The following is a 25,315-nucleotide window of genomic DNA, read 5'->3' on the forward strand; positions in this document are numbered from 1 at the left end:
TTGTGGTAACTAGAGTCTCCTTTATTCTAGATCATCCTATCAAGAGTTTTATTAATTTTTACATCAGAGATATGCTTAAGGTATAGGTTACTACATGAAAAATTAAAAAGGGATCTCAGTTCAGAAAAATACATTTAATAAATTAAAGCAAGAGCCAAAGATCTGGGGCGATGCAGGAGCATAAAACAAGCCTTAAAGCAAAAGCCAAAAACATCTGGAAATACCCATGGAGCTAGTCTTTTGAGAGATTTCTCTTGGCTTCCAGTGACCATATTTAATAATGAGAACACCAAAAAAGGTCAGCAAAAAGTTTAATGGTTTAAAAGATAAGCAAACGTAGACTTATGTTTTACTGTGCAAAGTGTTACTTCAAAGATCCATTAAAAACAAAGAATATGTAAGAAACATTAATAAAAGTAATGGTCACTCAATCCAAATTAATGTTAGACATACAGTTTACAGAGTTTTATTACTGGTAGTGTTTTAAATCTGTATGTACAAATTGAAATACTTGAGTAGCTAGTTACTTAAACTTCATAGAAAACCTACTACAATCTTAAATGCTTATCATCATAAACATGTTAAGAATATTATAAGTAACTGTTCAAATGTTAACGAGGTGCTACAGTCCTAAAAGAAACCACTTCCCAAAAGTCTAATAATTACGGATTATCCTAGGAACTATCTAACGTATTATAGTAAACAGAGCAGTTCTACACACGAGCCACAGTAAAGCCCAGCCGGCATGAACATGAGTGATCACTGGACATCCATCTCCAACGCTGCCACAATGTGTGCAGCGGAAGGACGCTCCTTAGGGTCCTCGTTAGTGCACACGGAGAAGAGTTCAATCACTTTCTGGTATGTTTCATCCAGCTCTTCCATATTAACGGGCGGCCTCGTCCCTAATGCTGCATAGTATGCTTCGTCATCAAAGTCACTTTCATCAAAAGTTTTATCTGCTCGTGAAGGAGTTGGAGATTGAAACAAACAAAATAACTGTTACGTCGTGGAAAAGCTTAGCAACTCCTCAAACTCACCCTCCTGAACCAAGAACTCATCATCGGTATGCTTTTCATTAGGCACAGACCTTCTCTTCTATGACCCTGCCGTGGTGAGGATTAGCTATTGTCACGGTTTGTAGGTTCCAATCCCCACCCTCCTACTCCCGCCCTCTCACTGTGATGGTTCCAATCTCTTCCTTGGACTGAGCAGGATTCTCACACAGTCATGGCACCAAGGCCACTCTTTCCAGGAAGCAACTCTATTCATGCCAGCACGGCTCAGTTGGGTTCGTTCCCAAAGAACTGAGCCCCGAATGCCACGTGGCGTAGTTTTTTATACATTTTCTATTTCTTTGTCTCCCGCGTATGGTAACACACAAACATGCGGTCTGATTAAGTGGTCTCAGGTTACAAGGCCGTATGGGATATTGTCATGTACATATAGCCAGGATGCGAGGTTTTTTATTTGTTTTTCTTTCCTTTAGGGAGGGGACCCCACCAGAAGATAAGAGGAGTTTCTAGGGAAACTTTCTGCTTGGCAGGATTTTCTCAATTTATCTCCCTATTATCAATTAACCTACATCTCATTTATATGAGAGTAAACTAAGATAGCACCAAATTAGTCAGTAGTAATATAATCCACATCTCATGCCACTAAATCAAACAATATCCTCTTTTAAATTTCAATGTAATAGAAAGATAAAGTATAATATGATAAGCTAATCTTTAGTTCAAACTGAAGAGATTGGGATTTATGTTAAAAAAATATGTAGTTATACCGTCATCATCATCATCATCATCTGGAAGATTAATGTGTGGAATAGATAAAGTCATCATTTCCCACAAAGTCAGGCCAAAGGCAAATATGTCTGCCTTGTCAGTAATAATACCATTCTCTTCCAAAGCTTCCTTGGGTTTCCAAGGCTCGGTGCCAATGTAACAGGCCTCGGGGTCAGTCACTGAAACGAGCACAACACAAGTCAGTCGGTCACAAGGACAAGCGTTAGAAATCACTAAGAAAGGCAAGCAACCCAAAGAAAAATGGGCAAATGATTTAACAGGTAGTTTAAAGGTTAAGAAATGTAGATAATAAACATGAAAATGCACTCAGTCTCATTCTTAAGAATTACTTTTTCCTTAAAAAGCTAGTCAGTTGGCAACGGTGTGGAGAAACAGCAATTCTCTCAGAAGGTGGCAGGAAAACAGAGAGACTGGATGTCAAGAGCACAGACCCTGGAGCCAGACTGCCTTGCCTGGCTTCAAAGGCATCTGTGGGCTGAGTGACTGTGAGCAGATCAGCGCATCTCTCTGCTCCAGTTTCCCCATTTTCAAACGGTGCTGTCGTTAGGCAGAGAGAAGTCCTGTTTCTCCGCCTCTGCACTGGCTACGGCAGGGGAAAGGACAAGGGTCAAACCACACACTGGCTCTTGAAGCTTCTGCCCAGGAATGACACGGGCCTACACTTACTTCCATTTCCTTCCTCCTTCCCTCCCGCCTTCCTTTCCCCCTCTCTCTAATAAAGAGAGAACAAATGGGAGGAGGGAGAAGGAAAAAAAGAAAAGCCAGCAGTCAGGAAACCCAAGAGCCAGCAGACAAGCACTCATTCGTTCACTCGATGTTCTGGTGGGGGGTGGGGTGAGAGGGTGGGGGGGTACATCTAACAAGTACACTCTGAAGACAGAATGAGAACGAAGAAGCCAAACTGGGCAGCATCAGGTGGCAAGAACAAAAGATGCCTCTATGAAGCCTTTTCACCAGCTTGAGGACAGTACACGGGGAAGGCAGTCATGCCCAGGATAAGCTCCCTGAAGGTTTCCCCCATCCCACCTACTACTAAGACACAGCTACCGGATCACCCCACTAGGTAAGAGTCTAGACATGGTCGACTAGGGCAGTGACTCTGGTGATAAGGAAGGAGTCCGTCATACCTCATTCTACGTAGGTCAAATTCCTACAGGGATGCGCCACGCCAAATAGCTTTCTAGAGCTCGGGATCTATTATATCAGCTCCAATAGGAGAAGTCAGCCAAGGGCATTTCCTGTGTGTCTGCTGATATTTGTCCAAGCGTGAGATTGGAATTTAAGCATAGTGGAAGTGGTTCCCCCACATGTTACTGGTCAAAACTGCTTCTCTGTGAAGATGGACTGACTATTTTGACAAAAGTCCGATGTGATCATAAACTGATGGTTCACTCATTCCTTTTTGTCAATACAGAAACAACTGGTATTTTACTGCCCTTTGCTACATTCAAAAAGGTTAAGCAGACATTTAGTTCTCATGCACATTACATTAAACTGAAAAAAAATTAAACTGGAGCTTCTCCTCATTCAATTAACTGAAACATTATCTAGGGACACCTTTCTCAACATCTAGGCTGCATTAAGTGGCACTGTCACGTTTACATAATCCCTTCTATCATAACAGTCATTACACTTTGGTATTTATTATTCAAGAGCAGCTTGCTGTCCTAGATTATGAACCCTAAAAGGGTAAGAACTGAAAAAAACAGAAGAGGAAGGAGAATTTCCAAATATATTCTATGGGGTGCCTGGGTAGCTCAATTGGTTGAGCATCTGACTTTGGCTCAAGTCATGATCCTGCAGTTCGTGAGTTCAAGTCCCATGTCAGGATCTGTGCTGACAGCTTAGAGCCAGGAGTATGCTTCAAGTTCTGTTTCTTCTCTTTCTGCTCCTCCCTCACTCATGCTCTGTCTCTGTCTCTCTCTCTCTCAAAAATAAATAAACATTTAAAAATATTACAAATGTATTCTACAAGGTCATCATTACCCTGATATCAAAACTAGATAAAGACATTACAAGAAAAAAACCCAACAATAAAACTACCAGCCAATATCCCTGATGAACATATATGTAAAAATCTTCAATAAAATAATGGCACACTGTAATATAATGGTATAATTAAAAGAATCCTTCACCATAATCAAGTGGATTTTATTCCGGGGATGCTCAGATGGTTTAAGATTGATAATCAATCAATGTGATAAACCATATCAACAAAACAAAGGATAAAAATCATATGATCACCTTGAGGGGCCTGGGTGGCTCAGTTGGTTAAAAGCATCTGACTGACTCTCCATTTTGGCTTAGGTCGTGATCTCACAGTCCATGAGATCAGATCAAGCCTTGCATTGAGCTCTGAGCTGACAGCACAAAGCCTGTTTGGGATTTTGTCTCTCCTTTTCTCTCTGCCCCTCCCCCACTTGCATGTGTGTTCTCTCTCTCTCAAAATAAAAACTTAAAAAAAATCATATGATCATCTCAAAAGATGCAGAAAAGGCATTTGACAAAATTTGGTATCTGTTCATGATGAAAACTCATAAAACAAAGTGGGCTTAGAGGAAATATACCTCAAAATATTAAAGGCTATATATGAAAACCCACAGCTAATATCAATCTCAATGATGAAAAACTGAGAAGTTTTCCTCTAAGATCAGGAACAATATAAGAAGGTCCACTTGTGTGACTTTTATTCAACATAGTACTGGAAGTCCAAGCCATTGGAATCAGACAAGAAAAAAAAATAAAAGGCATCCAACTTAGGAAGAAGTAAGCTGCAGATGACATGACATATGTAGAAAACCCTAAAGAGTCCACCATAAAACTGTTACAAGTATTACATGAATACAGTAAAGTTTCAGGATATAAAGTTAGTACATAGAAATCTGTTGTTCTCTATAACAAAGTAGAAAAAAGAGAAATTAAGTTTTAAAAATATCTGCTAAATAAATAAATCTGGAGATAACCACTGTTAAAATTTGTGCTTGTCATAGAACACCTCATATTATAGTTGTGAAATGTGAATATACCACCTATTAAAACACAAAACTTAAAAATAACTTTTAAAGGGCCACTTGGGTGGCTCAGTCGGTAGAATGTCCGACTTCGGCTCAGGTCATGATCTCACAGTCCATGGGTTTGAGCCCCGTGTCGGGCTCTGTGCTGACAGCTCAGAGCCTGGAGCCTGCTTCAGATTCTGTGTCTCCCTCTCTCTCTGCCCCTGTCCCTCTCATGCTCTGTCTCTCAAAAATGAATAAATGTTTGCGGCACCTGGTTGGCTGAGTTGGTTAAGTGTCTGACTTCAGCTCCAGTCAACTCACAGTTGGTGAGCATGAGGCTCTGAGAGCCTGCTTCGGAGTCTGTGTCTCCCTGTCTCTCTGACCCTCACCTGCTTGCTCACTCTCTCTCAAAAACAAGTAAAACATTAAAAAAAATTTTTTAATGAATAAATGTTAAAAAAAAAACTTTAAAAATTTAGGTGTATTTTTTTCCGAACTTTTCTTATTGTATACATATTTAAGTGCTATTTTATGATCTGTTCATCTCACTCAATATATTTGGATATACCATTCCTACAAATGTAAACCTGTATCATTTTAATGACATTCTATTGTGTGGTGGCACAGTAAATTAAACCATCCATTACTGGTGGACATTTGCCTAAAGTTTTGTATAGCCTGTTCTGCTGCAATGTATATTTTTATAACACAAGTTAGCGTATACACAACTAAGTAAAAAAAAAAGATTAATTTTCCCCCCAGTACCTGTTATTTTTAAGTGCTTAGGGGTAAATTTCCTCATAATGAGAAAGCCTTAGCCCAAGAGGATAGAGAAAAGATGAGAAATGCCTTCTCTTAATGCACGGCTGGTTTGGTAGGGTTAAGGACCGCTGTGCTGACTGTAACCACAAACTGATGAAGCAGGGAGCGCCAGGGAAGGAGCTGCGGAGACATCTCCCCCCGGCTTATAAATGCATTTTTTATTGAGAAAGCCAGATCAAATTTTTAATTTTAATTAAAAGTATCTATTGAAAATAAACGCCATCTAATATACACCTTCAAGGAAGCACAAACCCAGGGTTTATGGCTTTACAGGATGGGCTGATGCCGGGTGCCCGTGAAGATTTCACATTAGTATTTTTATCAGGGTTGTTATTGTTTTCATTACTGCTGTTGTTTCAACATTGCATGGGTTTTGATTCTTCTGTCATAACTCTATGTCTTCTACAAGCCTAAGTCTCTTGGTTTTGTAGAAATTGGTATATCAGGTTATCATTATAAAAAATGTCCAATTATTTTTTGGAATATGTTCTTGGGAATGAATGATAGGATCAAAGGGCACTTTGAAAGGTTGTTTGCTTGTTTTTTAAATGCGGATTTCCAGATTGTCCTCTGAAAAGCCTCTCCCATTGCAGTAGTTACCAGTGCTGTTCACCAGGGAGCCATACTCTCTCCTGTCTGGACACACTGTCTGCACTTTCCGGCCTGTCAAGGTTGGACGGAGCCATTTGACTTGTTCTGGTCAGTGAGTTGTGAAAGAAGTGGCTTGTGTCATTTCTAATCGGGAGCATTTAATTGTTAGTGCAAGACTCTCTGGAGCAGCACTTTCGAACAGAACTTTCTGTGGCAATAAAAAATGTTCCACATTGGCGTGGTCCGATATGGTAGGCACTAGCCACAGGCAGCTACTGAGCACTTGAAAAGTGGCTAGGATGGCTGAGGAAATTAATTTTTAAATTTTTCAAATACTTTTTAATTTAAATAGCCATATGTAGCTAGTAGCTACTGTACTGCACAGCTCTGGAGCATTTTCTACCCTCCCTATGTACAATGACAGTAATGTTCCATATAGTGGATGTTCGGGCTGCTTAGGGCCTAAAAGTGAGAATGGAACACAGCCATAATGGGCCTGTAGCCTGAATAAGCTGTGGCTGCTTTAAGCCACTGAAGGGTTTGAGAGTCTATGCTACTACAACAAAACTTATCCTAACCTCAATGATACCTGACTCACGTCAGCAACTTCTACTTCGCATACGAGAGTACGGGTTAAGCTATCCTACTGCTCATAGTAGCATATAGAAATTTTTTAAAGAATTTTTCAGTAGCTATGACTTTTTTACAAAATGGCTTCTAACACCCAAAAAATAAATAATCCAGAGAAGAAATGGGCAAAAGACATGAATAGACACTTTTCCAAAGAAGACATCCAGATGGCTAACAGACATATAAAAGATGTTCAACATCACTCATCATAAGGGAACTGCAAATCAAAACCACAATGAGACACCACCTCACACCTGTCAGAATGGGTAAAATTAACAACTCAGGGGGGTGCCTGGGTGGCTCCAATGGTTAAGCATCTGACTTTGGCTCAGGTCAAGATCTCAGGGTTCATAAGTTCAAGTCCCACATTGGGATCTGTGCTGACATCTCAGAGCCTGGAGCTTGCTTTGGATTCTATGTCTCCTTCTCTCTCTGTCCTTTCCCCTGCTCACACTCTGTCTCTCAAAAATAAACAAACATTAAAAATAAATAAAGAAAATTTAAAAATTTTTAAAAATTGAAAAAAATAAAATTAACAACTCAGGAAACAACATATGGTGGCAAGGATGTGGAGAAAGGGAAACACTTTTGCACTGCTGGTGGGAATGCAAACTGGTGTGGTCACTCTGGAAAACAGCATGGAGGCTCCTCAAAAAATTAAAAATAGATGGGGCACCTGGGTGGCTCAGTCTGTTAAGCCTCTGACTTCAACTCAGGTCCTGATTTCATAGTTCATGAGTTTGAACCCTGCATTTGGCTCTCTGGTGTCAGCACAGAGCCCATTTCAGATCCTCTGGTTCCCCTCTCTGCCCCTCCCCCACTCTCTCAAAAATAAAGAAAACATTAAAAATATTTTAAAAATAATTTCTTAAAAAATAGAGCTATCCTACGACCCAGCAATTGCACTACGAGGCATTTATCCAAAGGATACAAAAATGCTGATTCAAAGGGACACATGCTGCCCAATGTTGATAGCAGCACTGTCAACAATAGCCAAATTATGGAAAGAGCCCAAATGTCCATCAACTGATGAATGGATAAAGAAGATGTGGCATATATATATATATATACAAGAGAATATTACTTGGTGATCAATAAGAATGAAATTTTGCCATGTGCAACAGTGTGGATGGAACTAGAGTGTATTATGCTATGTGAAATAAGTCAGTCGGAGAAAGACAAATATGTGATTTCACTCATCTGTGGAATTTAAGAAAGAAAACAGATGAACATACCGGAAGGGAAGGACACATAAGATAAAGATAGAAAGGAGAAAAACCCATTAGAGATTCTTAAATACAGAGAACAAACTAAGGGTTGCTGGTGGGGTGTGGGGGGGGATGGGCTAGATGGGTGATGGGCATTTAAGAAGGGCACTTGTTAGGATATGCAGTGGGTGTTAGATGTAAGTAATGTATCACTAAATCCTGCTCTTGAAAAAATAACATCACATAACGTAAAATGGTTGCTAGCTTTGGTGTCCTTCTTAAGCCCAAGTTTAATGAATTATTTACATGTAATTTTTTCTACTACTCTCTTTTACCATCTTCAATCTACTAGGATTAGTGTGAGAATAGAAAACAGCTTTATTTTTTCTGTAACGTCCACACACCATCATTTACTGACTCAACTACTTCTTTCTCAATAATACTAAACGTCAGATTTATCATATAATAAATTTGATATATTTGGGACTACTTGACTTTTCTTAAATTTTTCTGCCTATTTTGGCAGGAATATCACTGCTTTAACTGCTGTGACTTTATAATACTTCTTAACATCGCCTCAGGAAAGTTCCTCTTCACCATTCTTTCACAAAATTTTCCTGGCTATGTTTGAACATGTATCCAGGATGAACCTCACATGTTTACAAACCATGAACTTTGACATGTTCTAAAATAAAATAGATCATATTGAGTTAATGCAGAATTGATGGATTTATTCACTCACTTCTGCTTCCCGTCTTTAAGGCCTGGTGTTTTTTTTTTTTCCTGATGTGCACAGAAAACTCAAACTTAATTTCATAAAGGTTAAATGAAAATGTTTTGCTTTAAGTAGTGTTGACCCTATCAAATAGGTTTTGATTTGATTTTCTAAATATTATATAGCTGGAATTTGATTTCAGCTAAGAATTATTTACAAATATTTTAAATTCCTAAAAAATGTGGGTGTTTTTGTTTCCAATTGTGTCACTAATTCTAGATTTACAGCACTGAGGACAATGTAATCGCCGGTTCTCTCTTGTAACTTAATGTGTATTCAATTTTCAAAAATATTTGGATGCACAGAGATTCACCTTATTATCTACTCAGATATTCTATATCTTAGTTTTGTCTATTTGATCTACTAAGGATTGAGAAAATGATGCTAAAACTGTCTTATCTGTATTGTTTCATAATTTCTCCTTTATTTTCATAAGTTTCAACTTTGTAGCCATTATATAGCCTAAAGGCTCATAACCGTCCTATCTTCATGAATGACTACAGACATCTTAAAAAGTCACTCTATTCATCTTGGCTTTTCTCTTCCACTTAACTCACTGACTTTTACTTGAGCTAGAAATTGAAGTGTACAAAAGTTCTAAACAGCATTCATTAACCTTCCTTTTACCATATATCCATATCAAGAAGCAAATTTAAATGTTATTTTTTAAATAACATGTTTAAAGCAGGGACCTTCTTTATGAAGCAGGCTCTTTGTGCTTTCTAAGATCTGAAATTCACAGAGAAGGGTCAGTATTTACACCAGAGAAGGAGTCGGGCAGGCCAAAGTGCAGGCAGCAGGAGACCCAGCTTTATTAGCACCCCTCTCTCCTACTTCCACCCTCGTTTCTTCTTCTGCCAACTTCCAATCTTGTCACTATGCAAAACCAAATGAACTCCTTTATAAAACCTTATTAAAACTCTGTTTTCTATTCCCAGACCTTTAACCACATAAAATCCCAAGCCAGGTTAGAAATAGTTCCTAGATTGTCTTTAAAGTGTATTAATAAAAATACAATAATTTATATTGGTATGGCAAGGGAGGGGGCTGGAGGCTGAGTGGAAGGAGATAGGAAAGAAGGGTTATTATTTATTGTATACTTTATATATGGTTTTTAATTTTTGAAGTATGTGAACATTATCTATTTAAATATATAAAAATTAGAAACCTAAAAATTACATAAAGTTTTAAAAATGTGAATACTACTTACCAGTCATATTTTCATCCAGTGGTAGAGAGACTCCCACATCACAGATTTTAATTGTTTCAAAATCACCTTTAATTACAACATTTGAGGACTTTATATCTCCATGAAGCAGTTTCTTTTCTTGGTGTAGATACTAAAACAGTGGAAATTTAATACAGCTGAGCAAGTATATAAACTGATAAAAATATATGGTAACCTTCAAACAAGAATAACAACTTGAACTCCCTTCCTGAGCTGGACGATTGTATCTGTTCATCATTTCACACTACCTGAAGTCAGACCAGGGAACATCCTTTGTTACCATAGTCTGCCACACTGACCAGACCTAAAGGAGTCTTTGAAAATTAATGTACATTTATAGTAAGCTAACTGTTTAATTTTTAAACCCATCTCATATTCAAAGAAGACACTGAGCTTTAAAAGTATATCACAACTGCGGCCCGTGGGTGGCTCAGTCAGTCAGGATCTCACGGTTCCTGAGATTAAGCTCCACATCAGCCTCTAACAAGGGGAGCCTGCTGAGGATTCTCTCTCTCCCTCTCTCTCCGCCCCTCCCCTGCTCATGTTCTCTCTCTCGGAAAATAATAATATATTTTAAAAAATATACCAAATTTTACTTGAGGCTAGTCATTTTTAGATAAATGATACTTACCCATAATCAAAAATAATCTTGCTACAGTGTCATTTGTTCATTCATCAGCTCTTGAGCATCTACTCTGTGAGCTGGACTTGAAAATACTGCAGAGACAATTTTTGGTATATATCTTGGAACACTTACTGCACTTAATTTATTTTATTTTATTATTTTTTTACGTTTATTTATTTTGAAAGAGAGAGTGCTGGGGAGGGACAGAGAGGGGGGACAGAAAAACTCCCAAGCAGGCTCCACGCTGTCAGCACAGACCCTGCCGTGGGGCTTGATCTCACAATCTGTGAGTTCATGATCTGAAATCAAGAGTCAGATGCTCAACTGACTGAGCCACCCAGGTGCCCCTTACTGTGCTTAATTCAAATGTTGCTGATCATAAATTGAATATACTTAAATATATTTATAGTGAAATTTAGCAATCCCCTTATCCATATACATTTAGTCATTATTTATTAAATAATTCAAATTATTTAGTTTATCCTTTCCATTTAAAATCATTTTTTCTATATACATATTAAAATATATTTTTAGAAATACCATCCTACAATTTGACATTTCATAAATCAATTTTATAGTAACTCTTAACATGCAACTTTGCTATCAGTATCCATACATGATCCACTTTTGAGTCATTCAACCGTGTTTTAGAGCCAGCATTACTTCGGTTTGGTTACTTAGGATAAATAATTATTTTCCTGGGGCGCCTGGGTGACTCAGTCGGTTAAGCACCCGACTCCTGATCTCGCTCAGATCATGACCTCACCGTTTGTGAGCTGGGCTCCTCACTGCCAGCACGGAGCCTGCTCCGGATTGTTTTCCCCTCTCTGCTCCTCCCCTGCTCTCTTGCACCTCTCTCTTAAAATAAACTTAAAAAAAAAAAACTTTTTTCCTTCTTTACATAGTATCTATCGAAAGGCACAATGTATTTGCCTAACATTGAGAGAACTTTCTTCATTTAACCCATGGATGTAAACTGATTATCAAAACTTAACATCCCACAAAACAATCTTTAAGAGGTTTATTTACATGAAAGAAGGGTTAGGCTACACCCTCAGGAATAAGTACTATATTTGTGTTAAATTGATTAATCCTTTTAACTGAACCCAACTGCAGGATCTCTATAAACAAAACTACCTGGCTTATTTCAGGCTATGTGAAGGCTTCAAACAACACTTTGCTGATCAAAATAAGGGAATAGCGCACTACGCAACAGAAGAGTTTATAAAGACTTTAACTTAGGGCAATTACTTCTTTGGGGGGAAAAAAAAGTCCCACCTTGTAATTAGGTATATAAAGTCCCACAGAAGTCATTAAAGTTACCTTTAGCCCTCTCGCCATGTTCAAAGCAACTTTTAAAATTATGGCTGCTGGGAAAGGATCTTGGCTGTCTTTATTTCGTTCTTCTATTAAGTCATTTAGAGACTTTTCCCCTCCATACTCCATAGCAAGACACAGACTACCATCACTGGCTTCGGTGAAAGCACGATAACCTTCAAGAAAACAGGACATGTTCTTACTAGAATAGGGAAGAACTGTATTTATATATTTTTTACAGTGATGTGATCAAAAAGGTATCTGGAGTAACACTGATGAAATACAACGAAACCACTATTTACAAAGCTAATTCAGTAGATGTAATTCAAAATGACTTCAGTGTTTGTGAACAGTATCACAAACTAGAATACTTTTAAATGCTCTACGCCTTCCTAAATATAATGGTTTTACTAGTCTTATTTACACAGAAAATGAAAATGAGGAAATTCTGTAATTAAAGATCGCGTTATATTCCTGAATTCTCTACAGTTCCAGCTTCGTAATGACTATATTTATTCCCATGAAATTTTAAATATATATAAACATTAAAAATATTATATAATTTATATTTTAGAAGAGTCACAATAATTGATTCTTCCCAAACCCCACCACCATCTTCACTTTTATTAGTAAAACTGGTTAAGAAGTTATATAAACTGTTTCTGAATAAACACACATACTGCTATGAAATAAATTTAAACTCACCTACAATGTTTGGATGATGGAGGTTTTTCAAAATCTTGGCTTCATCTATTAGCCGCTTTTGATACATACTTTGATAATGATCATTACATCTGGGGTTAATCTTTTTCACAGCCCAAGGAGAATGAGACAAGCCTCTTGGGGATCTTTAAAAAATAATCAAATATCGTATAGAAAGAATAATAACCATAATGCACTTCAAATGACTAGGAAATAGTCATTTTAAAAAATATTTTCAACTATCAACGTCTCTGCTACATATCTGTTAATTATAAGAGAAGTCTGCTATCTATTGCTGAAAGGGATGGGTTAAAAAGAGACAATTAGAAGGGAAAAGATGGAATGTTATAAATTTAAATTTTAAACATCAAAATTATTATACTATTTTCTAATTTTTCCATTCCAGCATGTCAGACTACCAACTACTAATCAAACATTTAACTATATGTACCACAGGTAAGTTACAGAATGGCAAGTAATAAACATTAATGTCCAAGAAGTTTAAGTAAGAGATGTAAAAAATCATTTGGCTCATTTATGATCATACAAAGAATCACAGATTGTTCTTAACCAACAAATATTGTGTCCCTACACTAGCCAGTCCATCCCATACTGTTTAGGATATACTCAAAGACATATATATGTTTAAGGAGATACTAAGCATACACATGAGAAAAAAACATAAAGTGTCTATTTTCTAGGAAGATATAGCCATATTAAGAATATTTAAGGTGGGGGTGCGTGGGTGGTTAAATTGGTTAAGTGTCGGACTTCGGCTCAGGTCATGATCTCAGGTTCGTGGATTCGATCCCCGCGTCAGGCTCTGTGCTGACAGCTCAGAGCTTGGAGCCTGTCTTCAGCTTCTGTGTCTCCCTCTCTCTCTGACCCTCCACTGCTCGCACGGTCTCTCTCAAAATTAAATAAAAACCATTCAAAAAATTTTTTTAAACAAAGACTATTTAAGGTGTAAACATTTGTAGGTCTAAATAAACAGGTAAAACAAAGTCAGGGGAAAGTTTACCTGATAAAGTAGGTAGTTATTCACGGTACAGCAAATTAAGGACAAAGTATATGTGACAGAGGGGCACAAAAGCTAACGAAAGAGCTTCAAAAGTTAGAGATAAAAAGTTTAACAATAGGGAGATGAAACAATAGACTGAGCCAAGAACCCACTTAGCTTTTTACTACTTCATGAATACAGCTCTATGATTGCAAGACTTTTCTCTTTTTTTTTAATAAAAAAAAACACTCACTCAAAGGATGGCTAGATTTCTTAATTCACACAAATGTATTATACACATGTTTATCCAAACTGTTTTTAAACTTCTAGTTTTAGATAACAACAGTATTTGAGGATGACCTCTTCTGTATCATTTTATTATGAAAAATGTATTTTTTAGGGCACCTGGGTGGCTCAGTCAACTAATCGTCCGACTTGGGCTCAGGTCATGATCTCGTGGTCAGTAGGTTTGAGCCCCGCGTCTGGACCTGCTTTGGATTCTGTGTCTCCCTCTCTCTCTGCCCCTCCCCTGCTCATATTCTCTCTCTCTCAAAAATAAACAAACATTAAAAATATTTTAAAAACAAAACAAAAAATACAAGACAGACAAAAATGAAAAAATAGATGTATCAGAAGATGAGGTTGGAAAAATATCCCAGAAAACAGGGCAAAAAGAGAGAAAACAGAAAAACAGCCCCTCCCCCAAAAGGTTGATAATAAGAATTCCTGATAGAGAAGAGAATGGGGGAGCGGGGTGGGGGGAGAGGTGGTGAAAACTATCAACAAAGTAATTTAAAAAATAATGTCTTAAAATTTAAGAGTAGGAATTTTCAGATTCTAAGAGGTCCACACCCATGTATGTCATTGTGAAATTTCAGGAACACTGGTGACAAACAAGAGATCATACAAGGTGCCAGGACAGTGGGAGGGACAGATAACATAAAACAGATCACATAAAAAGCTTCAGAAATCTCAATAGCAACACTATAACCTAATAAACAGTGGAGCAATACCCCCGAAATTCTAGAGGAAAATTATTTCCAGAGGAGAATTCTGACCCAGAAAAACAAAAAGGGCCGTTCAAGTATGAGAGTAAAACGAAAACACTTTCAAAAATAAAGATTCTCAAAAAAATGGATTTCTGGTGCCTCTTTTCATGAGGAGCTACTACATACCCTCAATCAAAGTGAAACGTCAACCAAGAAATGGTAAGATGTAAGACACAGAAAAACAGAGGATCCAGTGCACTGGAGAAGTAAAGGAAATGTCCAGGTTACCAGTAAAAGAAAATCCCGGGTTGACCGGGCCACACTAGGAGTGGTATGATCAGGCCGTGACTGCTACTTTTCAGTATCAACAATGTGAAGCTTTCTAATTAAGTCTCTCATACAGTATAACTTTGTTGGCAACACAGTTTACATTAAAGGACATTTTTTTTAAAGGGGGGGAAAATGAGACTAACCATGAACCTGTGAGAATTTTTTTCTTTCAAAACAGTTTGGACAAGAGTTTTTAGACACTAAGAGTGTCCACAAAACAAAGAGCATAGAAACACACAAATAGTGTGTTTAAGCTGCAAACATTCTTCAAGAATAGCCACTTATAATTGCTGTGTTATTGTCAATTCATTAGTTTTTTAAACAATTCTTTTAACATTTATTTTTTTGAGAGACAGACAGAACATGAGCAGGGGAGGAGCAGAGAGAGAGGGAGACAGAGACACAGAATCTGAAGCAGGTTCGAGGCTCTGAGCGGTCATCACAGAGCCTGAAGCGGGGCTCGAACCCATGAACTGTAAGATCATGACCTGAGCTGAAGTCGGATGCTTTACCGACTGAGCCACCCAGGCACCTCTCAATTCAGTAGCTTTTTACTGAAGAAAGCATTTCTATTTGGGAACAACGTAAACCTAGATGAAGCTAAGGGTATGCTGGGAGTTAGGCTAATACTAAGAATGCATTAAGGAATATATATTGACTGAAGTCGCTTGCCACTTAAGAAACATGAAACTAGGTACAGAGTAATGAGTAAAAGAAACAATTTTTTTAAAGTTTATTTATTTATTGAGAGAGAGTAAGAAAGAACAGAGACAGAGGGAGAGACAGAATCCTAAGCAGGCTCTGCGCTGTCAGCACAGAGCCTAACATGGGGCTCAATCTCACAAACTGTGAGATCATGACCTGAGCAGAAATCAATAGTCAGACACTCAACTGACTGAGCCACCCAGGTGCCCCAAAAGAAACAATTTTTTAAAAATATGTTTTCTGTTTATAATTTCATTTTTCTTTTAACAATTTTCCTACTTTAAAATCCTGTATATACCCTTCTCATTTAACAATGATATAAGAAATAAAAAACTTAACTTCTTTAAATGAGGGCATCTTGAGAAGGCCACTCTCCAAACAGAGATTAGCAGTCACTCACATCCCCCAATATTAGCATCCTCTCTGAGATTATTTTATTGAAAATCCTGCATTGTTACCATAAAGGAACCCCTTTCCTCTGTCCCTTCACACAAAAGCCAAGGAAAAAATTGTAAATTACTTCTCCCTTAGTAATCCATCAGGAAGCAGTCAAGAGAAAAGTATATCAGGAAAAACTCTGACAAATTATGAAATGTTCTAGGATTGGAATATAGAAGTTATATAAAATCGGAAATATACCTCAAATAAAAATAGTTGAATTTTCATATTCTTCTTTGTCTCCAAGTACAGTGCAACTAAATTCCATGTGAAGAGGTTAATCTGGAATGTTATACTCACCTTTTCATAAGGTAGACATTTACCCCAGTACCAAAGCCAAGCTTCTGCATAAACGGAGAGGCAGGAATATTTACACACGGAGTTGAACATAAAGCTGAGGTCAGAAAGAGAAATAAAAAAATCTAAAGTTAGTGTTTGAAAAGACCTCTACAAAAGCACCCTAATATTTTCAACATATGAGTATTAATTGGCAGTCTTTTGGAGAGCAATTTATACTATCTACCCTAATTTTAAATGGTTATCCTTTGACTATCCCAAAACAGACACCTACAGTCCAATATCCCTTATGAACATCGAAAAAAATTAGCAAACTGAATCAAGCAATACATAAAATACATCATGACAAAACTGGCTTTATCCCAAGAATCAAAGGTTGGTTTAACATTTGAAAATTAACGTAATAGGGGCACCTGGGTGGCTCAGTGGATTGAGTGTCCGACTTTGGCTCAGGTCATGATCTCACTGCTCATGAGTTGAAGCCCTGCGTTGGGATCTCAGAGCCTGGAACCTGTTTCAGATTCTGTGTCCCCCTCTCCCTCTCTGCCCCTCCTGTGAACATACTCTGTCTTTCTCTCTCAAAATAAATAAACATTAAAAACAATAAAAAGAAAGTTAACATAATTTACCACATTCAAAGACTAAAAAAGCAAACTATCCCAATAGATTCTGAAAAAGCTCTTGACAAAAGTCCACATTCATTCATAATGACCCTCAACCTGATGAAGAATAATAGAAGGAAATAAAAGGAAATCCCTCAACCTGATAAAGAAGAACTATGAAAAACCTACATCTAACTTTACTGGGGATAAGGCAAGTGTCCACTCACACCTCTTCTTTTCAAAATTATATCAGAGCCAGTGACATAAGGACAGAAAAAGGAAATAAAATAATACAGACTGGTAAAAAAAAAAAAAGAGAAAAGAAAAGTAACACTGTCTTTATTTATCTATGACAGTACCTACTATATATATAATAGCCTAAGCAGTCTCTCAAAAAGCTAATAGAATAAATAACTTTAGCATGATTTCAGGATACTATGTGTTGAAAGGATTATCCTTTAGCCACTGAATTGCCTTGAAAATTATCTTTCCCTCACGAGAGCACTGCATGTATGAGAAGGGAAAGGTCAAGTAGTTTCTTAATGGGTCAAGTTGATTCTTCATCAGGGAGAACCTCCAAATCTACTAGAAGGTCAAGAAAATTACCCAACAGACGGCCAAACCCTGGCCTACAAAAAAAGTCTTATTTGTTAAAATCAACACTATAAAAGGACTTATGCTAGAATTGCTTGTGTATGATAAATAGTAACTAAAAGCTCAAATTCTAATAATGCTAAGACATTTCTAATAGCAATAATAAGGAAGAAAGATTTTATATCTTACCAGATTTCTTTTTTTCAGATAATTTGCTTGGTGTCTTAAAATTATTGATTTCTTCCATTGTAATAATTTTTCCAGGTCCTATGATGAAAATAAATTGAAAGTTACACTGCAGTTCTACAGAATACAACTCTCATTCATGAAGAAAAAATCCTATATCACTATGACTCATTTTATCATATGAACATAAAATTTGAAAACTGAAAAAGACCATGACAAATATTTACTCTAATTTTATTTACAATGAGAAAACTAAAACCTAGAGAGATACAACTACTTACCCTAGGTCATTGTTTGTTTGAGTTAAAAAGCAATATATGCACTTGGCAAAAATAGGTAATATATACACTTGGTTAAAAAAAAAATCATGTAGTACAAAAAGGTAAAGGTAAGTTTCCCTCTCGTACTTCTCAGGGGTTACTGTTCACAGGTCTTTTATAACCTTTAAAGAAACTTGTCTATGCAAGTGGTGTTCATTTATAAGAGCCAAAAAAAGGAAACAGAAATGTTCATCAGATGATAAAATAAAATAGGGTATAATAGCAGAATATTATTTAGTCAGGAAAAAGAGTCCCGATATGTACTACAAAGTGAATGAACCTTAAGGACATTATGGTAAGGGAAAGAAGCCAGACACAAGATGCCACATGCATGATTCCATCTGCACAAAATGTCCAACATAAGCAAATCCACAGACAGAAAATAGATTACAAGTTGCCAGAACTGGGGAAAATGGAGAACACAGAGTGACTGCTAGTGGATATGGGGTTTCCTTTTGTGATGATAAAATTAGGTAGTGATTTAATATATTTAATTCTGATTATTCCTAAAATCATCAAATTGTATCCTTTCAGAAACTGAATTTTATTATATGTGAATTATATCTCAATAAGTTTTGTAAAAGTTGTCTATGAACAGAACATGTACATGCTGCAAATACAAGCAATTAATCCAAGATTTTTATTTCTTCTGTAACATATTTCTTAAAGAATCTTTTAAATAAAAACTTTAAATGTTACTTTTTTTAAGAAAAAAGTTAGGTTTCATATCAGATCTATTGTGTTTTTTTTTTAAATAGTTTGTCAAATTAGTTTCCATATAACACCCAGTGCTCTTCCCCACAAGTGCCCTCCTCCATCACCACCACCTCTTTTCCCCCTCCTCCTTCCCCTTCAACCCTCAGTTTGTTTTCAGTATTCAATAGTCTCTCAAGTTTTGCATCCCTCTCTCTCCCCAACTCTTGTTCCCTCTTCCCCTCCCCCTGGTCCTCCATTAGGTTTCTCCTGTTCTCCTGTTAGACCTATGAGTGCAAACATATGGTATCTGTCCTTCTCCACCTGACTTATTTCGCTTAGCATGACACCCTCGAGGTCCATCCACTTTGCTACAAATGGCCAGATTTCATTCTTTCTCATTGCCATGTAGTACTCCATTGTATAGATATACCACATCTTCTTGATCCACTCATCAGGTGATGGACATTTAGCCTCTTTCCATGATTTGGCTATTGTTGACAACAATGCTGCTATGAACACTGGGGTACATGTGCCCCTCTGCATCAGCACTTCTGCATCCCTTGGGTAAATCCCTAGCAGTGCTATTGCTGGGTCATAGGAGAGTTCTACTGATAGTTTTTTGAGGAACCTCCACACTGTTTTCCAGAGCGGCTGCACCAGTCATATCAGATCTATTGTAAAGCAAACTGTCACTATGCGTCTATAAGCTTGCTTGTTTTGTCTATTAAAAACCTGGAGGTAGAAAAAGGGTTTGCATCCAAAATATATAAAGAACTTATACAATACCAAATAATAATAATTCAACTAAAAATGGGCAGAAGACATGAACAGACATTTTTCCAAAGAAGACACAGATGGCCAACAGACACATAGAAAGATGTTCATCATCACCCCATCAGGGTGATGCAAATCAAAACCTCAATGAGATATCACCTCACACCTGTCAGAATGCCTAAATTCAACAATGTAAGAGATACCAAGTGTTGGCAAGAATGTGGGGAAAAAGGAACCCTAGTGCACTGTTGGTGGGAATGCAAACTGGTGTGGCCACTGTGGAAGACAGTATGGAGGTTCCTTAAAAAACTGCAAATAGAATTTCCTTTAGAGGAAAAAAACCCTACCCTATGACCCAGTAATCTCACTACTGGATCAAAGAATACAAAGAATACAAAAACACTAATTCAAAGTGTTTTATTTACAACAGCCAAATTATGGAAGCAACCCAAGTATCCATTGATCAATGAATGGATAAAAATGATGCGGTTTATACATGCAATGGAATATTACTCAGCCATAAAAAAGAATGAAAGCTTGCCATGTGCAGCAACATGGAGGGATCTAGAGAGTATAATGCTAAGTGAAATAGGCGAGTCAGAGAAAGACAAATACTATATGATTTCACTCATATGTGGAATTTAAAAAACAAAACAAATGAACGAAGAGGGGAAGGGAAACAAAAACAAACCAAAAAAACAGACTCTTAACTATAGAGAACAAGCTGTGGTTACGGGGGGAGGGGGGGATGGGTGAAACAGGTGACAGGGTTTAAGAGCACAGTTCTCTTGATGAGCACTGAGCAAGACACTGAAGTGCTGAACCACTGTATTGTACACCTGAAATGAATATAAGTGTATTCTAACTGTATACACTGTATGCTAACTACACTGGAATTAAAATTAAAAAATAAATCACCAATCGGGAGGCAGAAAGACCATATGTTTAAATTTTGCAGCCCTTGGGGCGCCTGGGTGGCTCAGTCAGTTAAGGCTCCAACTTCAGTTCAGGTCATGATTTCACTTTTGCAGTTCGAGCCGTCAGGCTCTGTGCTGACAGTTCAGAGCCTGGAGCCTGCTTCTGATTCTGGTCTCCCTCTCTCTCTGCCCCTCCACGCTCATGCTGTCTCTCTCTGTCTCAAAAATAAATTTAAAAATTTTTTAAATTTATTAAAAAAATAAATTTTGTAGCCCTAATTAATAGCATTTTTAAAAACTCTACCAAGAAAAATCACCTCAAAGGCCCAGCTTTGTCTATGAATGAGAACTTTGTTTTTTTTTTAAAAATGTGGCTACCATCACCACTGTCTTTGGATTTACCTAAATTTTGGTCACCAAAGATCCCCTTTCCATGCAAATATACATGAATTTTACCAAGTGAAACGTTTAACTAGAAGGGAGGAACACGTTTTTCAGAACAAGTTTCAGACTTTTCAGAAGGATAAACTATTTTAACAGAGTGGGGGGAGCAGCTACTTCTACTTTGGAAATAATTTCCCCTTGTGGTTCTCTGACTCCCCTTCTTCCATCCTCATTGTTGGGAAGGAGCGCACAGTGACCTTCTAAGACTTCTGTCTACCTAAGGCAAGCTACTTTTCATTCACTCAGTCAACAAACACTTACTGAGCATGTATGTGTGCTAGGCACGATTCTAGGCGCTGGAGACCCAGCAGTGAACAAGACCCAAACAAACAGTAAAATAAGAGTCTCATGCTTTACTGACAGAGCTAGAAGGGCACAAGCAGTAAAATAAATACATGAGATAACAATATGCAGTCAGGGGAGATAGACACCAGTGAAGGGAGGCAGAGTACTGGGAAAGGGCTTGAAATCCGAGTCAGGGTGGTCAAAGGCCTCCCTGAGATTCATTTGAAGAAAGTGAGGGAGCTAGCCCTTGCAAACATTTAGGGGAAGCATGCAGGACAAAAGGAGTGAATACAGAGGCCCTGAGGCAGAAATGTCCAAGGAAAAGCTAAGAGGGCAGGACTAGGAAAAGGGAGAAGAAAGTGCAGAAACAGAGCTTGGGGATGAAGGGTGGCAAATCAAGTAGAGCCCTCAAGCCATAAAGACCTCAACTTTTATTCATACAGCGTGGGTCACAGTAAGGATTTCAGCTCTTGCTGAGCAAGCGGAAGCTATTGGAGGGCTTTACGTAGATGAGTGATATACTCCATCTTATGTTTCAACAGGATCACTGATGCTTGTGTTTATTAACTGAAGGAGCACAAGGAGGGACGCAATCAGACCAAGAGGGTGGCTACTGCAATCATCCAGGAAAGATATGGTGGCTTAGATCAGGATGTAGCAGTTAGAGAGTGTGAAATGGTTGGGTTCAGGATGTATTATTAATCTGGAACCTGTAAGATTTCCCAATGTTTGGGGTTTTGTTAGGAATGAGAGAAACGTCAAGGACATCTCTAAGTTTTCAGACTGATCAACTGGAGGAATAGAGGTGCCATTACTGAAACCAGGAACTCAATTTTGAATGCTCGATGAAACATTCGAGTAAAAATGTGAAATAGGCAGCTGGATATAGGTCTGAAAGCCAAGCTGAAGATACAAGTTTGTGGCACATCAGCATGTATATGGTATTAAAGCCGAGACACTGGATGAGATCATCTAAAGAATACATATAGATAGAAAACACAGATTTCTGAGGAATCTCAACATAAGAAACAAGAAAAAGAGTAACCTGAGAAGGAGCCAGAAAACTAGAATGCCAAAAACAACAACAACCCATAAAGTAAGTTGTCCTAGAAATTTTACTGCCGTAGAAGTCTCATTGCTTTTTCCCCTCAGCACAAGGATTTCATATTCAGAAGTGTGTTAAACAATTTAAGCAAGTCTTTGAACACCATATTCTAGAACAAACAAGTCATCTAAATTTAAGCAAGTTCTTTTTTTAAACTAAATTTATTTATTTATTTATTTATTTGGAGACAAAGAGAGCGCCAGTGGGAGAGGGGCAGTGAGAGGGAGAGAATCCCACGCAGGCTCCTCACCACAGGTTCAGAGCTGGGTGTGGGGCTGGAACTCACTAAGGGTGAGATCATGGCCTTGACCTGAGTGGAAACCAGGGGTGGGCCACCCAGGGCCCCTAAACAAGTCTTTTAACATTACGTTCTAGAACACTCCAGGACTCAGTCCCACTTTCCACTCCAAGCTACTTACATCTAAATAGGCCACACCCTATCCATCCCACTGTTGTCTGAGGCACTTTTTTCCACACTGTTTAGGCCTCAGTCTGACAGATGGCTTCTGGCCACTAACCCAAACTCTCAGCTATTATATATAATCTCTCCCTATATATAGATCTGTATATTAATTTCTAAATAACCACGGTAATCTAAATCACAAAATTCCTATGAAAATAACAGGATAAAATTGTGATGATCTTATATGAAGATACAATAAAAAATGAGAGTAGTATGACTGGGCAAAGTGTCAGCCTATGGAGTATTTAGGATATCTTTAAAAAATCAAGTATGTTTAAGAAGCTGTATTTAAAAATTAACAGAGCTCGGCAAGCTAATCAAAAGATCTACTGGATCAGATGTCAATAACTTTTGGAACCCAAGCCACTGTAGGACTAAACAAACACATGGATACTACTAGGCAGAGCTGAAATCTATAGACAGGCAGGGGGAAAAAAGGAAAAAAACAAAATGAGATCATTGGTAACAGTAATTCACAAAAGGAAAATGGAGGGTCAAGGTAGACTGAAAAAGAAAGACAAAGTTCTGATCAGATTATTTCTAAGGTCCTGTGCACTGTACGGATTCTTGGACGTAGAGGCACACAGTTTATGCCCCGAACCAGCAGCGTATAGAGGGCTGGTTGTCAAAATCCTTTCACCTGCTCGGTAACCTCACTTGAAAAATGGAAGCAATATTAGGTGAGTTCAGTTCAAAGAAGAGAAGTGTGCTTCACACTCCTCTTTCTCAATCCCCACCCTCTCCATTCCCACCAGAAATCCTTCACCAACTATCTGTAGCCGCCCTGACGAGCTCGAATTGAGACTCACTCGGCTGCGGGATAATGAACCGCCCTTTCCACCAGACCCGAGCCCCCGTGTTGGTATCGGGTACGTCTGAACTGTACCTAACACTAAACTGTCTCTAAACACTGAGTCTGGCCTCAAGCAGAGACCTGAGCCTCACTGTCTAGAAAACCAATTGTAAAATAACGGCACCCTGCTAGATCAGTGCTCACCATCACCTTCGCCTACGGATCTTCGCTGCGCTTGAGCAAAGGGCGATTTCTTTCTTGAAATCCCCACCCAACCCGTGATTCAGATGCACGCTCGGGTTTGGGCCACAAACATTTTCCCGAAAGGTAATTCCCAGTTTAACGCCACATTCCCAGGGTCTTCACCTTTCCCTCTAGGCCCCGGAACTGTCACGAAGCAAACGCAGAGGTGTCAGGTCGGGGGCCTTTGGCTCCAGCCCGGTCCCACGCGTGGTCAGGGGTCCGCAAAAAGCTCCCCTTACCGCAGCCGCACCGGGGTGGAGAGGTCCAGGTCAAGGCTGTCGCGAAAACTGATCCCGCGTGGCCGCTAACAAGACCCTCAGCGGCTGCCTCGGCGCCCCGCCACCTGCCAACAGACGAACTTGGTAACAGTTGTTGCGACCGGACACTCCCCGCTTTCAAAACCGCGCGCGCCGCCCTTACGCGGTTGTAAACTACGGGGTGGCGCGAAGGACATAACAAGCCGTTCTCGCCGTTTTTGTTCTTTCCTGTCCTTTCCAGTCTCCGCGGGAGAATCTTGCTATCAAGCAGGACGCCTTGAAAACGAATAAAAGGAAGACGTTCAACAAAGGACAAGCTGGGCGCCTGGGTGGCTCCGTCGGTTAAGCGTCCGACTTTGGCACAGGTCAAGCTCTCACAGTCCGTGGGTTCGAGCCCCGCATTCGACTCTCTGCTGACCGCTCAGAGCCTGGAGCCTGCTTCAGATTCTGCGGCTCCCTCTCTCGCTGCCCCTCCCCAGCTCATTGTCTGTCTGTCTCTGTCTGTCTCTCTCTCAAAATAAAGTCATAAAAAAAAAAAGAAAGGAGAAGTTGGTTTTTATAGCCATTGTCAGCCTTTCATGGAGACAACTCTGATTAAAAAGTATTTATACATGTACTTAAGGCTAAAATTATTCCTCAATTACAAACACTGTTCTCAAAATGTGTAATGATTATTATATAAATTTTTATTACAGAAACACAACTAGAAATGCATTAGCCTAGAGCAACAATTATTTTTGGTTACAAAAAAAGAGTTGTTATTTAGAAATTTTGCTAAGTCATAATTACCACATTCGGTTCAACATTTGTTTATTTATTTTATTCACAGAGCACCTACCATTTGCCAGGTGTGTATTGAATGCCCGCTGCAGAGGATGGACTATAGTAGTTACTACAAGAGACACATAGATGACAACATAAAATGACTGCCTGAGCAGAAGGAGCATAGACTCTGTGTGGCAGGAGGAGGAGGGGAGGGATGAGGAAATGCCCTAAGAGAAAACACACACCCCCCCACACATACACATTATACAAAAAAGACTATTTTGTAGGTCATTATGATTATGAACTCATTTTTCAAATGAAAACACTATGGCACTGAGATGTTAAGTCATTTGCCTAAAGTCACAGAGCTAATAAATGGTGGAGTCAGAATTAGAACCCATGTTGAACTTAGA

At 38.5% G+C, this 25,315-nt stretch overlaps 1 protein-coding gene across 2 annotated transcripts; it reads right to left on the reverse strand.

Annotated features, from left to right (window-relative positions):
• On the reverse strand, positions 1–24,237 carry PBK (PDZ binding kinase). 2 transcript variants are annotated; one of them, XM_029938385.1, is made up of 8 exons: positions 24,120–24,237; positions 17,844–17,921; positions 16,462–16,555; positions 12,703–12,845; positions 12,004–12,173; positions 10,038–10,167; positions 1,784–1,963; positions 1–959 (listed from the first exon to the last, which is right to left on the reverse strand). In XM_029938385.1, exons 2-8 carry the CDS (start codon positions 17,899–17,901, stop codon positions 760–762), a joined length of 975 nt encoding a protein of 324 aa, XP_029794245.1. In that variant the 5' UTR covers positions 17,902–17,921; positions 24,120–24,237; the 3' UTR covers positions 1–759. The 2 variants fall into 2 exon arrangements, with proteins under 2 accessions (XP_029794245.1, XP_029794244.1); XM_029938384.1 differs by having other exon boundaries at positions 24,004–24,237.
• Positions 24,238–25,315: the final 1,078 nt, after the last annotated feature.

The sequence above is a fragment of the Suricata suricatta genome, chromosome 1 (genome assembly GCF_006229205.1).
Source record: "Suricata suricatta isolate VVHF042 chromosome 1, meerkat_22Aug2017_6uvM2_HiC, whole genome shotgun sequence".
NCBI lineage: Eukaryota > Metazoa > Chordata > Mammalia > Carnivora > Herpestidae > Suricata > Suricata suricatta.

What these genes read in the sequence shown, in the direction of transcription:
- PBK (XM_029938385.1), bottom strand. Translation starts at nt 17,901, where the DNA reads ATGGAAGAAATCAATAATTTTAAGACACCAAGCAAATTATCTGAAAAA. An exon ending in ACTGGATGAAAATATGACTG is followed by an intron (nt 1,964 to 10,037) that starts GTAAGTAGTATT and finishes TGCTCGTTTCAG; the next exon opens with TGACTGACCCCGAGGCCTGT. An exon ending in TGATGATGATGATGATGACG is followed by an intron (nt 960 to 1,783) that starts GTATAACTACAT and finishes CTTCACGAGCAG; the next exon opens with ATAAAACTTTTGATGAAAGT.